We start from the raw sequence: 12,504 nt of genomic DNA, 5'->3' as shown, positions 1-12,504 counted from the left end.
TCTCTTAAATAAATAAATAAATAAATAAACAAACAAACAAACAAACAAAAACATGTAAAAAATTTAAAAATAAATAAAAAAAGAAAATCATAAGGAAAAGAACATACATTTATAGTACTATGTTTACCGAAGAAAAAATCCGCACATAGGTAAATCACTGTAGTCCAAACTCACGTTGTTCAAGGACCAACCACATATTATTTCATTAGCTGGCAACTGGTGTTCAGGTCAATGGCTGTGGATTCCAGTGCTATTGTTTATTTAAGGAGAGTCTTTGTCTGTTGATAATAACACTCAAGAAAACAGTACTCAATGGACACTTTCTTAACCTGCCAGTCGGTACTAAAGCCAGAATCTACTGAGTGGGGGAGACACAAGAGGCATTCTCGTTAAGATTAGAAACACGGCGAGGATGCCCACCTCCTCCGGTACCTAACACTGACCTGGAGGCGTGAGCTCACCCAATTAGATAAAAGAGGCAGAGCTTAAGAACCGGAGAAGTACAATTCCCTCCATTTGCAATTGATAGTATTTGGAAAACCTAAAGAATTAATTTGAAAACTCAAAAGAAGTCAGAAGGGTGGCAGGATAGAAAAATCAAGACATAAAACCCAAGAACCTTCATACACGTAAAGAAGAGATTGGCATCAAGCCTCCGCGTGAAAATTCCCACTGGCTGTTGACGAAAATAACGGTCTCCCCCAACCGCACGCACTCCTATAGAGGATTCTTTTCAACCTAAACTGACTTTAGTGGGATTATATCCTACTGCTTTCATCTCAGCCTTCCAGCTTGTGGACATAATTTTGAATCTCACCCTTTCACAGATTAACAATCTCACTCAGCTGTCTATCCTGTGCAGCCAAGGCCTTCTACACAGCGTTCTGCGTGATCTCGAAAAACCTGCGACCAGAACAAAAGGAGTGGGAAGCCAACCTACTTCTTGCAGGAGGGTGTCTGCACCAACACAGGACGGAAGTAACACTTCCCCCAGAGGTCTGCTCTACTTGAAGGGCCAGATGTATTCTGGGGACCCCAAATGAAGAGGCTACTGACCCCAGAGGTACAGTCGCACAAACAAGCACACACTTTAGAACAAATCGACTGTTTATAAACGCGAAACTTGCTGAGCAAAGTCCTCCTTATTTCACACAGGCACTCTTTAAACATAAAGTTCCTAGCCACCTGAGTTTGGGTCGCTATTAAAAGATTACCCAAAAGTATCTTAAAATGTATCCACAGTGAGTGAGGCAAGGCCTCCCCTTTTCTGTCTTTCCCAGCCCCATCCACCTCCAAAGGCCCTGCTCAAATCCAACGGGAGCCATAGGCCCGTGTTTCCCAAACCTCCACCATCCGCTCACTATCTTCAAGAAATAATCTGCTTCGTAATTTTTCTTTAACCTGCCACATTTTCTTGGGGCGCCTGGGTGGCTCAGTTGGCTAAACGTCTGACTTTGGCTCAGGTCATGATCTCATGGTTGGTGGGTTTGAGCCCCATGTAGGTCTCTGTGCTGATAGCTCCGAGCCTGGAGCCGGCTTCGGATTCTGTCTCCCTCTCGGTGTGCCCCTCCCCTGCTTGTACGCGCGCCTCTCTCACTCTCAAAAATAAATAAATAAGCTTAAAAAATAAAATGAAATAAAATAAACTGTCACATTTTCTTTTACTCAAGTGACTTCATTTTGAACACAAACTTTTTCACTATTATAAGCAGAAAATGAGTATCACTTGCTGTATCTTGCAGATAATAAAAAATGAAAACAAAACAAGGTTATTAGATTCCAGCTGAACCTACTGCCTGCTGTAGACTCTGAGCTGGAGCCCTGTTCTCTCTGCTTAAAAAAAATTTTTTTAACGTTTATTTATTTTTGAGACAGAGACAGAGCATGAACAGGGGAGGGTCAGAGAGAGGGAGACACAGAATCCCAAGCAAGCTACAGGCTCCGAGCTGTCAGCACAGAGCCCGACGCCGGGCTTGAACTCACGGACTGTGAGATCATGACCTGAGCCGAAGTCGGACGCTTAACCAACTGAGCCACCCAGGCGCCCCCTCTCTGTTTAAAAAAAAAAAAAAAAAAAGCAGGGTAGGATGCCTGACTAGCTCAGTTGGTGGAACATGTGATTCTTGATCTAGGGGTTAGGAGTTTGAGCCCCATGTTGCATGTAGAGATTACTTAAAAAAAAAAAAAAAAAAAAAAAAAAAAAAAGCAGGGGGGGCACCTGGGCGGCTCAGTTGCTTAAGTGTCCAACTCTTGATTTCGGCTCATGTCGTGATCTCCCAGTTCATGAGTTCGAGCCCTGCGTCGGGCTCTGAACTGGCACGTCATTAGGATTCTTCCTCTCCCTCTCTCTGCCACTCCCCCCCTCGCGGTCTCTTTCAAAATAAACAAACTTTTTTTTTTAAGTTGGGGAGAAGACTTGCAAGAATCAGAAAGGTGCTGGGGCACCTGGGTGGCTCAGTCAGTTAACTGTCCAACTTCGGCTCAGATCATGATCTCACCATTTGTGAGTTCAAGCCCCGCATCAGGCTCTGTGCTGACAGCTCAGAGCCTGGAGCCTGCTTCAGATTCTATGTCTTCCTCTCTCTCCACCCCGTTGCTCGTGCTGTTTCTCTCTCTCTCTCAAAAATAAACACACATTAAAAAAAAAAAAAAAAAAAAGAATCAGAAAGATATTAAGGATATATCAGGACCAAACCAAGTCTTTCTCCTGACATCATCAGAGTGTGAAAGAGAACAGAAAAGCACATAACTTGTGTGCTATATAACAATGACTTTCATGCCAGCACATACCAAACCTCCTCATTGTATGTGTCCCAGACTCAGGGACAATGCAGCCCAAGGTGCCACGGTCCCTTCCCTGAGAAATCTATCCTGGTGGCTCACTACACATACCAGTTATTAACCATTTGGCCTTCTGGCAACTCTCATGCTATAGCTTGGTACTGTTGTGTTGGTTTTTTTTTTAAGTGTATTTATTTAAGTAATCTCTACACCCAACGTGGGGCTTGAATTCACGGCCCTGAGATCAAGAGTCATGTGCTCCACCAACTGAGCCAGGCAGGTGCCCCTGTTTTATTGTGGTTTTTGTTTGTTTGTTTTTGTAACCTGGTATTGTTAATTAGCCACTGATTCCAAGACATATATTTTCTATCTTTTAATCCCTGAAGTTGGTGTGTTTCAAGTTAATTGGCAGTGGGTTTTCTTTCTTAGTGGTATATAAAATAGTGATGGGTCCTTATCATTTTTTTTTTTTTTTTTAATTTATTTTTGGGACAGAGAGAGACAGAGCATGAACGGGGGAGGGGCAGAGAGAGGAAGACACAGAATCGGAAACAGGCTCCAGGCTCTGAGCCATCAGCCCAGAGCCTGACGCGGGGCTCGAACTCACGGACCGCGAGATCGTGACCTGGCTGAAGTCGGACGCTTAACCGACTGCGCCACCCAGGCGCCCCTGGGTCCTTATCATTAATGGTGTCTTAGATCCAATGATCTACGGACCATTTCTCATATACTTGTGAGCATTCCTTGAGAGGAAGGACCTGCTTGGAATGCAGTCCCCATAGGAACTCACACATTCCATGACAGGTGGCCAGAGAATTCCAGGAGGTTGTACCCACATAGGAGTATGAGAGTACCTGGTCTTCCCCGATTTCAGCAGTGGCCCCGAAGTCCCTCTGACACTGCTGTGGCTGGGTGAGTTGCCATCCTGTTGTCCCAGCTCTGCCCCCTCCACCGGGGATTAGCCATGCCAAGCATCCAATGCTGACTCCACCCCACTGCCAAGTCTCTTGCTTCCTTCCTCCACACGCCTGAACAATTTTTGGAAAGGCCGCATATTTGCTATTCACACAAACCGCCCCCTTCCCCACCCCTGCACACACTGACGCATACCTTCTCCACACCCACAAATGCCAGGCCAGCCAGCACCAGCGGCAAGGGGCGCCTGGGGAGCCAAGAGGGGGGCCCCCCACGCTCACACAGCCTCATCACAGAGCCGCGTAAATACGCACCTCGGAGAGCGTGCACCCCTGTAACTCTTTGGTGGGTTACAAGTTAATTTCTCGGAAGAAATTTAACACAAAAGGCAGTAAGAAAGAAGTCTGTTTCAAAAAGCCTAATTTTGACTTGATCGTGTGAGGGAATTCCCCAAATTCGTATTCTGACATGAAAACCTTCCACGGTGATCCAGTTGTACGGACCCGGTGAAGGGTGTCACAAACACCTTGTGCACACGTATGGAAGCCGCTTCATATACATATGTTACCGCGTCACATAATAGGCCAGAAAAGTCCCCACAGAGATTCATCTCAAACTCCTGGGCAGCAGAAGTGGATAAAGCACGGTTCCAACTTCAGGCCACAGCTTGAATATCAAATTATGGTATGAAAAGGCTGAGTGTTTTTGTGGTGAAAGCACCCAGATTCCTTGGAGGCAAAAAGGAAGCTCAGAATGAGAGAATAATGCCCCCAGGAAGATGGCTGGTGGGGGGGGGCAGCTGTTCTTTCTCTCCCAAAAGCTGAAAATACCCGGTGCCTCCTGCCATCTCTCTTTCTGAATGACCCCCTTTTCCTTCCCCACTTCTCTGGGACCAGCTCGACCCCTGCCCACCCCCCCCCCCTTTCAGCAGGCTTTTCATCAAAGGCCCTCTATGTTTTCATCACAAATATAGTCCTAATACATGCTTAAAGGGGCTGCTAATAATTGTGGGGCAGTTACTGTGTGCAGCAGCAGCTGGGCCACATTCTGACGGCGGAGGGGACGGCTGTGGGTGATGGCCTAACGGGTGTTTTTATTTGAACGGGTGCGTATTTATTATGGATGTTAGAAAAAATACTTAGCCAGCACCTGTGACCTCATGGACGTGGTCGCTCGAGTGATGTTTCTAAGTGAAAAAAAAAATTAATTTCAAGTCGATTTTCACTTTATGACTAAGTACAGCAAAGCACAGGCAGAAACCACACTCCTGATTCTCCCAGCCCCAAATGCGCTCCAGGGTCCCCCATCTCGGTGAAGGGCACCGCTGTTGTGCCAAGTGAAACCCCGTAGTCCTTCCTCCCTCTTCTCCCTCTGTCACGCCCCCCACATCGGGTCCGGCAGCAAATCACACCCGCTCTTCCTCCAAAATACCAGAACCTGCTACTTCTCCCCACTCCTCTGCCGTCACTGCTGCCTGGACGCCCGGGAGCGCCTCCACTCTCTCTCCACTCAAACCCGTTTTGACACAGGGCTCTTTCTCCAACCGCAAACCAGATCGCGTGCTCCTCCTAAACACCGCCAAGTTTCGGGGCGCCTGGGTGGCTCAGTGGGTTAGGCGTCCGACTCTTGATTTCGGCTCAGGTCACGAGCTCCTGGTTCGCTCGTGCGAGCCCCGCGTCCGGCTCTGTGCTGACAGTGCGGAGCCTGCTTGGAATTCTCTCTGCCCCTCCCCTACCTGCTCTCTCTCCCTCTCTCAAAATAAAGAAACAAACATCAAAACCAAAAAAACACCAGCAAGTTTCATAGTACACTTAGAATAGAGCCTAAAGAAGTCCACACCAGGGTCCACAAGGCCCCTTGGACCTTGGTTACTACCACTCCCCCAACACGCTCTACTCCAGCCACGCTGGCCTCCGTGGTGCTCCCCAAACACACAAGCCTCTGCATCCCTCTTCCCTCAGGCAGGAATACCCCTCCCAAATCCCCTACTGCATCCCATCAAATGGTGGGAGGTCTCATCCAAACAGTCTGTCTAAAATGGCCCCTCTGCCCTTCTATGAAGCACCACCTGACGCTATAGATATTATTATATCATAATCTGCACTTATTCGTTGTTACGGTCTCCCTTATCAGAACACAGGCTTCACGAGGGAAGTGTCCCCCATACCCACACAGTGCGTGCCACAGAGTTAAGAGCTCAGTGACACTTGAGTGTTCAGAACTTAAGGTGGCACTTCATGGCTGGACTGTGACTACGCTAGGCTAGGGACTGTAACGTGTGAGTTCATTTAATTCTAACAACACTCCTCGGAGTCCCTTCGGCTGGGAACCAAGGTTCGGGGATGTTAAGTGACTTGTCCGAGTCCATTCGAAACCTGTGCTTTTTGTTAGGCCGTGAAGGACCCAAGTTCCTCTGAACGCACCAAGCTACCTTCCAAAGCTCTTCTTCTGTTCAAAAGACCTTTTAAGGGACCACGCTGCCTGGGGACCTCTGCCATCTGGATACCCGTGAGGGTATCCTTGGGTGACAGCTACCCGACCTTGTGTGGTAGGCCTCACAGCCATCTGCTCAATGACGGTATCTGAGCTGATCTTACCACAGGACAGCGGAGAGCAGGTCAGCGAGCCACACACGCTGCCCGGACACTCAGACGCCCTGTGAACAGGGATGTCTTGATCACCATTAGGATGGGAGGGCTCTCGTGTGGACATCACTGCCACCCCCTGGCCTTTCATCACGAGGCTATGTGCTTAAAGCCGATTATCCATCTTCCAAAGATTCCGCTACCACCCAGGAACACGTTCCGGAGCTGGCAAAGCCTGGCTTCTGTCTAACCTGAGTCCCCTGGGCTCCATCACACCTAGAAGAGAGGGAAGCTGGAAGGCACTCTCCTCAGCAAGCCGAGTCCCTCCACAGCAGTTACCACTTCCAACATTCGCCACAGTCCAGCCCAGATGTCTGGAATTTTTACAACAGGGAAATTTATACAGGGGCCCTGCCCTCTGGGAGCTTCCAGAGCAGAGGGCCAGGCCTACTTAACTCAATGACAAGGCTCACCTGCAGAGCGCCGGTAAAAGGCTCAGCCAAAGTATGGAGGGGGAGAGAGCAATCCCCACAGGGGAGCCCTGGGAATTGCTGTCCCAGAAGAGCAGTTTCAAAGCCCATCTACACAAAGCCTGTCCTTAGTATACAGCACTGAAGGTCACCCTTCCTCCAATTCTTATGCTTTAAGTCCCTCAAGGGCAGGGCCAACGGCTGCTGTAAGGCCAAGGCCAGGCACTGGACAGGGCTACAAATGCTTTACTATTTTACAAATATTTACTGAATGCCTGGCACCTAGTGGTGGAAAGTGCTGATGATACTATTCACTGTGGATCACAAGTACAGGAGGCAGGCAAATCCACAGGGCAAGTACGACAGCTTGCCACATCTGGGGGGGGACCCAGGGGACCAGCACCCTACGGTGGCAGGTCCGATTGGGCTCATGATGCCACGATGTGTATGCATCCATGTGCACGTGTCAGGAGGGCGCAGGGGCTGTAAGACACCAGCGACAAATCCATGAAGGTCCAGACTGGGGGTAAGGGTGAGTCTCGGGACCATCCTTCCACTGCCTGCTTTCACCTTACAATTAAGGAAACCGAGGCATGACCAACGAGAGCCAGGACCAGGACCCAGGCTGCCACTCGAGTCATTCCTCCGGTATCACCTGGAGGTTAACCCCGTTTCTGGAATCAGGCAGTCTGATGTTAACCCTGACTCTGCCACTTACTGGCTGTGTGGCCTTGGACAAACGACCACCGTTTGTCCTCATCTGTGCCTCCGTTTCCTCATCTGTCAAACGGGAATAAGAGTACCCACCTCCCAGGGCTGTGATGAAAATTCAGCTTATAACGTAAAGCAACTGGCGGAAAACCTGGAGGGTGATGAGCGGTACACCACGGGCTGCTGCTGCTGCTGCTGTAACTGTTATTACCGCACGGCTGCTCAGCGCCCGGGGTGGGCTCACCGCCCAGACTATCTCCGCCACCGCGCGCCACGTTCCCTTCCGGCCCCGGGACGCTCCCCACCCTCGACGCGTCCCTGACGCTCGGGGTCGCTGCGATCGCGAATCCCAGCCCCTGACCGCCCGGAGGCAGCGCGCACGCGCGGGCTACGCGGGGCCGCACGCGCCGCCGGCCTCGGGAATGGGGGGGGGGGGCGGCCCCGAGTCGGGGGGGGAGGGCAGCGGCTACACCTCGTCAGGGAGAGAGAGGCTGCCCAGCGGCGGAGAGGGAGCCGCGCCTGCACCCGACAGGCCGCCCCCTGGGGTCCCAACCCCCAGCCCGGAGAGCGAGTCGTTCCTCACACTCTGCAGCAGGCTCCTCCTCTGCGCCGCCATCTTGGAGGGACCCCCGCGGGTGAGCCCGCCTCCCAGCAGAGCAGGCGAGAAGGGCGGCTAGAGCGGCCTGAAGGGGGCACGCTCACAGCGCCACCCCACGGCCAAAGCGAGATGGGGCCGTGCGCTGTCTTCCCCTTTTTCTGTCCTGGGAGGAAAAAAGGGAAGGCCTCCTTCCCTACGTGATTGCGTCTTGCCAATTTTATTTGCGCATTTTCTCCAGGATGCTTTTCAGGTGGGGCTCCTAAGACACCGGATTTGGGTTCTTCAGGGACTCATTGGGCGTGGGGTCCGGTGAATTATTCATTCACTCGATAAATATTCGTTGGGTGACCATGCCTGGCCCAATAGGGATAAAGCAGCAAGCAAGACACCCTCAGAAAGCTCACCTTTCAGTTGGGGAGGACATCGTTTGCGTACATAAATCATTTCGAGCCGGGCTAAATGCTAGGAAGAGAAGTTTATGGATGTGGCATAGGAGCGTAGGGCGGGTCAGGCAGAGGGGACAGCTAGCGCACAAGGCAGGAGAAAAGGGAGCATGTGAGTGTGGGTTCAAGGAAGCATGTGTGTCACACAAGGTCTCTCTGTGGCTGGAACAGAGATGGAGGGGGAGTGAGATGAAGGGCCCTGGGGTAGGTTCTGACCTTGCCCAGCCCTGGGCAGGAGTTGGCCTATTCATGTGGAGGACAAAGGAAAGTTGTTGACTTCTGAGCAAGCCACAGACATGATCCCATTGGTAGAAAGATCCCTTTGACTACTGTGTACAAAACAGATGTTATGGGTGTATTGGAGTGAAGACCAATTAAGGGAATGTTGTGCTAGCTGGAGGCAAGAGATGATGGTGGTTTGAGTCAGCTGCCCCTGCCAAGTGGATGGATTTTATTTAGGAGACGAAATTGTCAGGGCTTGATTTGTGGATTGGTTGTGGTTGATGATGGAAAGAGATTTGTCAAAGATTCACCCAGATTTCTGGAAAGAACAGCTAGAAAATCTTGGGGTGGGGGGAGAAGGATTGAATGACCTTGAGTTCAGTTTGGGCATGTTGAGTTTAGGTGCTTTTAAGACCTGCAAGAAAAGAAGTCAAATCAGTCCTGAGATCAAGAGGACTAGAGAAGACTGACGAGGTTTTGGGGTGTTGGGTTCAGAGCTGACAGGCAAGAAAGAATTCTGGAAGATGTCTTTACTGCAAAAAGATGATTTTATTCAAGCACAGGGACAGGACCCATGGGCAGGAAGAGCTGCATGGGGTCGTGCAAAGTGACTGCTTATATACTGTGGAGGTGGGGAAGGTAAAGGCAAAACAAGTTTCTTAAAGGGATTTCCATTTGCCAAAGAGAATTTACAGATTACTGGAGGCCCAGCTCTTGTCAAGCTAAAGTTGGTTTTCCCTCTAGCAAAGCGTTATCATTAATAGTAGGGAGCTCCTGAAGATTAGGCTATTAATGGCATATTTGTAAACTGATGCAGACTCTTTGCAAACAAATTTAGCCATTTGTTTTCTGTCCTCTCCTTTGTCTTAGGCATCCAGGAATGCCTGAGGAATATCACATATCCCACTTTGGGGGGGGCTGGCTTCCTGGCGTAAATTGCCTTATGCTCCCTCATCAAAGACAACAGCAGAGGAGCCCCTAGAGACGTTGGGAAGCAGAGGCCAGGCCTGGAACCCAGGATGAGGAGTGCATGGGTAACAATGTAACATGCTTTTGAGAGATCTAGTTAGAAGATTACGGAAGAAAGTCCCTTAGGTTGTGCTCCCCAGAGGCCCTTGAAGAGAAACGGAACCCAGATTGAATGTGTTTTCTTTTAGGTTGGGAGAAACCGGGACCTATTTAAATGCTGAAGAAAAGGCTTACCAGAGGAGAGCTGACGATTCAGAAGAAGGGACGGGAGGCAGTCTAGGACTGGGATGGTGACATACCATCGTCTACCAACATAGCTCCACGTGGCCCAAGATGACCGTTTGAGCTACAGCGATTTTGTCTGAGGTCAGCCAGCAGGAAGGAAAGAGGAAGGGAGGAAGATAGCATTTCTCTTTCTCTCTCTTTCTCCTTCTTTAAAAAAAATTTTTTTAAATGTTTATTTACTTTTGAAGGAGAGAGAGAGAGTATGAGTTGGGGGAGGGAAAGAGAGAGAAGGAGACACAGAATCCAAAGCAGGCTCCAGGCTCTGAGCTGTCAGCACAGAGCCTGACACGGGCCTCAAACCCACCAACCGTGAGATCACGACCCGAGGCAGAGTCGGACGGGCGACTGAGGCCACCCAGGCGCCCCTCTTTCTTCTTTTTAAAAATTGAACATTTACTTACAAGCAGCCTTCCCTTTTAGGCGACTTCCAGAAGTTCCCCGCGACGCTTCTTACATCTCAGTGGCTATACCTACCCCCATGGCCACATCGGCTGAAAGGGAGGTGAGGAAATGCAGGCTTTGGACAGAGCTACAGTTTCTGTTACTAAAGGAGTAAGACATAGATACCAGGACGTTAGGAACAGTCTGTGCCATAAAGGGAAGCGGGAGGGACCAGGTGGTTTGTCTGTTGAGGTAGAGTCTGGAAAGATTCAGACATCGGAGCCCAAACCACTGCATTCTAATCCCTACCCATATCCTGTCACCTGTGTGACCTTGAACAAGCCCACGGGAGCCTTTACGGTATCCTCTGTAAAATGGGAGTGACAGTCTACCTGGCTGAATGACTGCAAGGATCGAATGAGATGCGGTGGAAGGACCTGACCTGTGGCAGCCCGTTTGTTACATGTTTGTTACATGTTTGTTACATTTAAATTACAATTTCTTTCTTTTTTTTTTTTTTCACGATGAGAAACACACCCTGAGGACCTGCTGTGTGCCAGACATGCCGGATGCTTTTTCATAGTATTTCTTTCTGACTCCAGCCAGCTATTACAATCATCCTTACTTTGTCAAACAGGAAACTCCAGTTCAGCAAGTCACCCAACAAATAGATGCTAGGATCTGAATCCAGGTCCTGTGACTCTATGATGTTGCGATACCATGAGAAATATACATTCGGTCTTCATCCCTGGTTCTTGGCTTCCAAATCCTTGGGTGATAGGGGTTCCAGCAGCATCTTTTGTTATGATACTTGGTCTCCCTCCTAGCTTCCACAAGGGTTTTGGAACTTTCTGAGTGATAGAAGTGATGGGAGTATCTTCAGTTATTCACGAAAAGCCCCTTCGGCCACCCTGGAGTTTATGACGTGGCTGGTGGCTAGAAGTCCCTAGATAACTTCAGGCAGGGACAGGTTGCCTGAGGGTCCAATCATGGGATTAGAGGGTTGAAACTTGCAGCCACTCTCGCCCCCACTTCTGCTGGGGTGGGGAGTGGGGAGGAGGCTGGGGATTGAGTTAATCACCAACGGCCAACGGGTTCATCAATCATGCCTGTGTAATGGAATCTCCACAAAACCCTAAATAAAGGGGTTTGGAGAGCTTCTGGTGAACGCATCTGCATGCCGGGAGGTTGGCTCACCCCAGCCTCTGTGGGCCCAAGCACTCTCTGGACCCTTCCATATCTCCTCCTATGCACCTATTCATCTGACTGTTCATTTATATTTTTTATAATATCCTTTTTAAAAAACATTTAATGTTTATTTTTGAGAGGGAGAGAGAGAAAATGGGGGTGGGGCAGAGAGAGAGAGAGACAGAGACAGATCCGAAGCAGGCTCCAGGCTCTGAGCTGTCAGCACAGAGCCCGATGCGGGGCTCGAACTCATGGACCACACAAGATCATGACCCAAGCCGAAGTCAGACGCTTAACCAACTGAGCCACCCGGGCGCCCCTTTCATAATATCCTTTTTGATAAATCAGCAAAGTAACGAGTACTTTCCTGAATTCTGTGAGCTGTTAGAGCAAATCATGGAACCTGAGGAGGGGGGTCACAAGGACCCCCTGATATGTAGTCAGATTGGACAGAAGTGTGGGTAGCCTGGGGACCCACCACTTAGGACAGGATTCCGAAGTAGGGAGCAGTCTCATGGGACTCAGCCAGTAACCTGTGGGGTCTGGTAATACTTCTGGTAGTACACGCAGACGTTTGTCGTCAGAAGGATTCCGCTGTTGTAGATAAAAGCACCCCGGTGGTAGACTCCAAGGCCTTTGCTGGCAACCCTCCCAACCCTTCACAGCTCAGCCTCTGCCAAGTGCTTGGAGGCCCCCGGAACGGCCACGTGGTCCCTGCGTCCATCTGGCGGCTGCTGTTTCCACATTTGACCACGTGGTGACCTTCTACTCATCATCAAGGCCCCTAGCCAATGAAAGCCCTTCCGAGAAACTGTTTTGTTGTTGATTTTTACAGAGTTTGTTAATGTTGACTTGTTCCTGAGAGAGACAGAGAGAGCAGAAGTGCAGAGAGAAGGAGACACAGAATCCGAAGCGGGCTCCAGGCTCCGAGCCGTCAGCACGGAGCCCGACGCGGG

At 49.9% G+C, this 12,504-nt stretch overlaps 1 protein-coding gene and 1 long non-coding RNA gene across 5 annotated transcripts in view; one reads left to right on the top strand and one right to left on the bottom strand.

Moving 5' to 3' along the window:
• Positions 1 to 8,168, bottom strand: part of TAB1 (TGF-beta activated kinase 1 (MAP3K7) binding protein 1) — a 33,025-nt gene extending 24,857 nt beyond the window's left edge. For 2 of the 4 annotated variants that reach the window (XM_019446925.2, XM_019446926.2), the window contains exon 1: positions 8,046 to 8,168. In XM_019446925.2, coding sequence (XP_019302470.1) covers positions 8,046 to 8,078 — 33 coding nt within the window. In that variant the 5' untranslated portion in view covers positions 8,079 to 8,168. The remainder of the gene's footprint in view (positions 1 to 8,045) is intronic. The other 2 variants (XM_019446928.2, XM_019446929.2) reach the window with 1 other exon arrangement.
• On the top strand, positions 8,155 to 11,692 carry LOC109265589 (uncharacterized). Its single transcript, XR_002079266.2, has 3 exons — positions 8,155 to 8,310; positions 9,883 to 10,060; positions 10,998 to 11,692. It is a non-coding gene; the product is annotated as an uncharacterized LOC109265589 (long non-coding RNA).
• Positions 11,693 to 12,504: the final 812 nt, after the last annotated feature.

The sequence above is a fragment of the Panthera pardus genome, unplaced genomic scaffold (genome assembly GCF_024362965.1).
Source record: "Panthera pardus isolate Hobbes unplaced genomic scaffold, ASM2436296v1 HiC_scaffold_6, whole genome shotgun sequence".
Lineage (NCBI taxonomy): Eukaryota > Metazoa > Chordata > Mammalia > Carnivora > Felidae > Panthera > Panthera pardus.
Note: the sequence above shows the minus strand (reverse complement) of the source record. Positions and strands in the feature narration are given on the sequence as shown.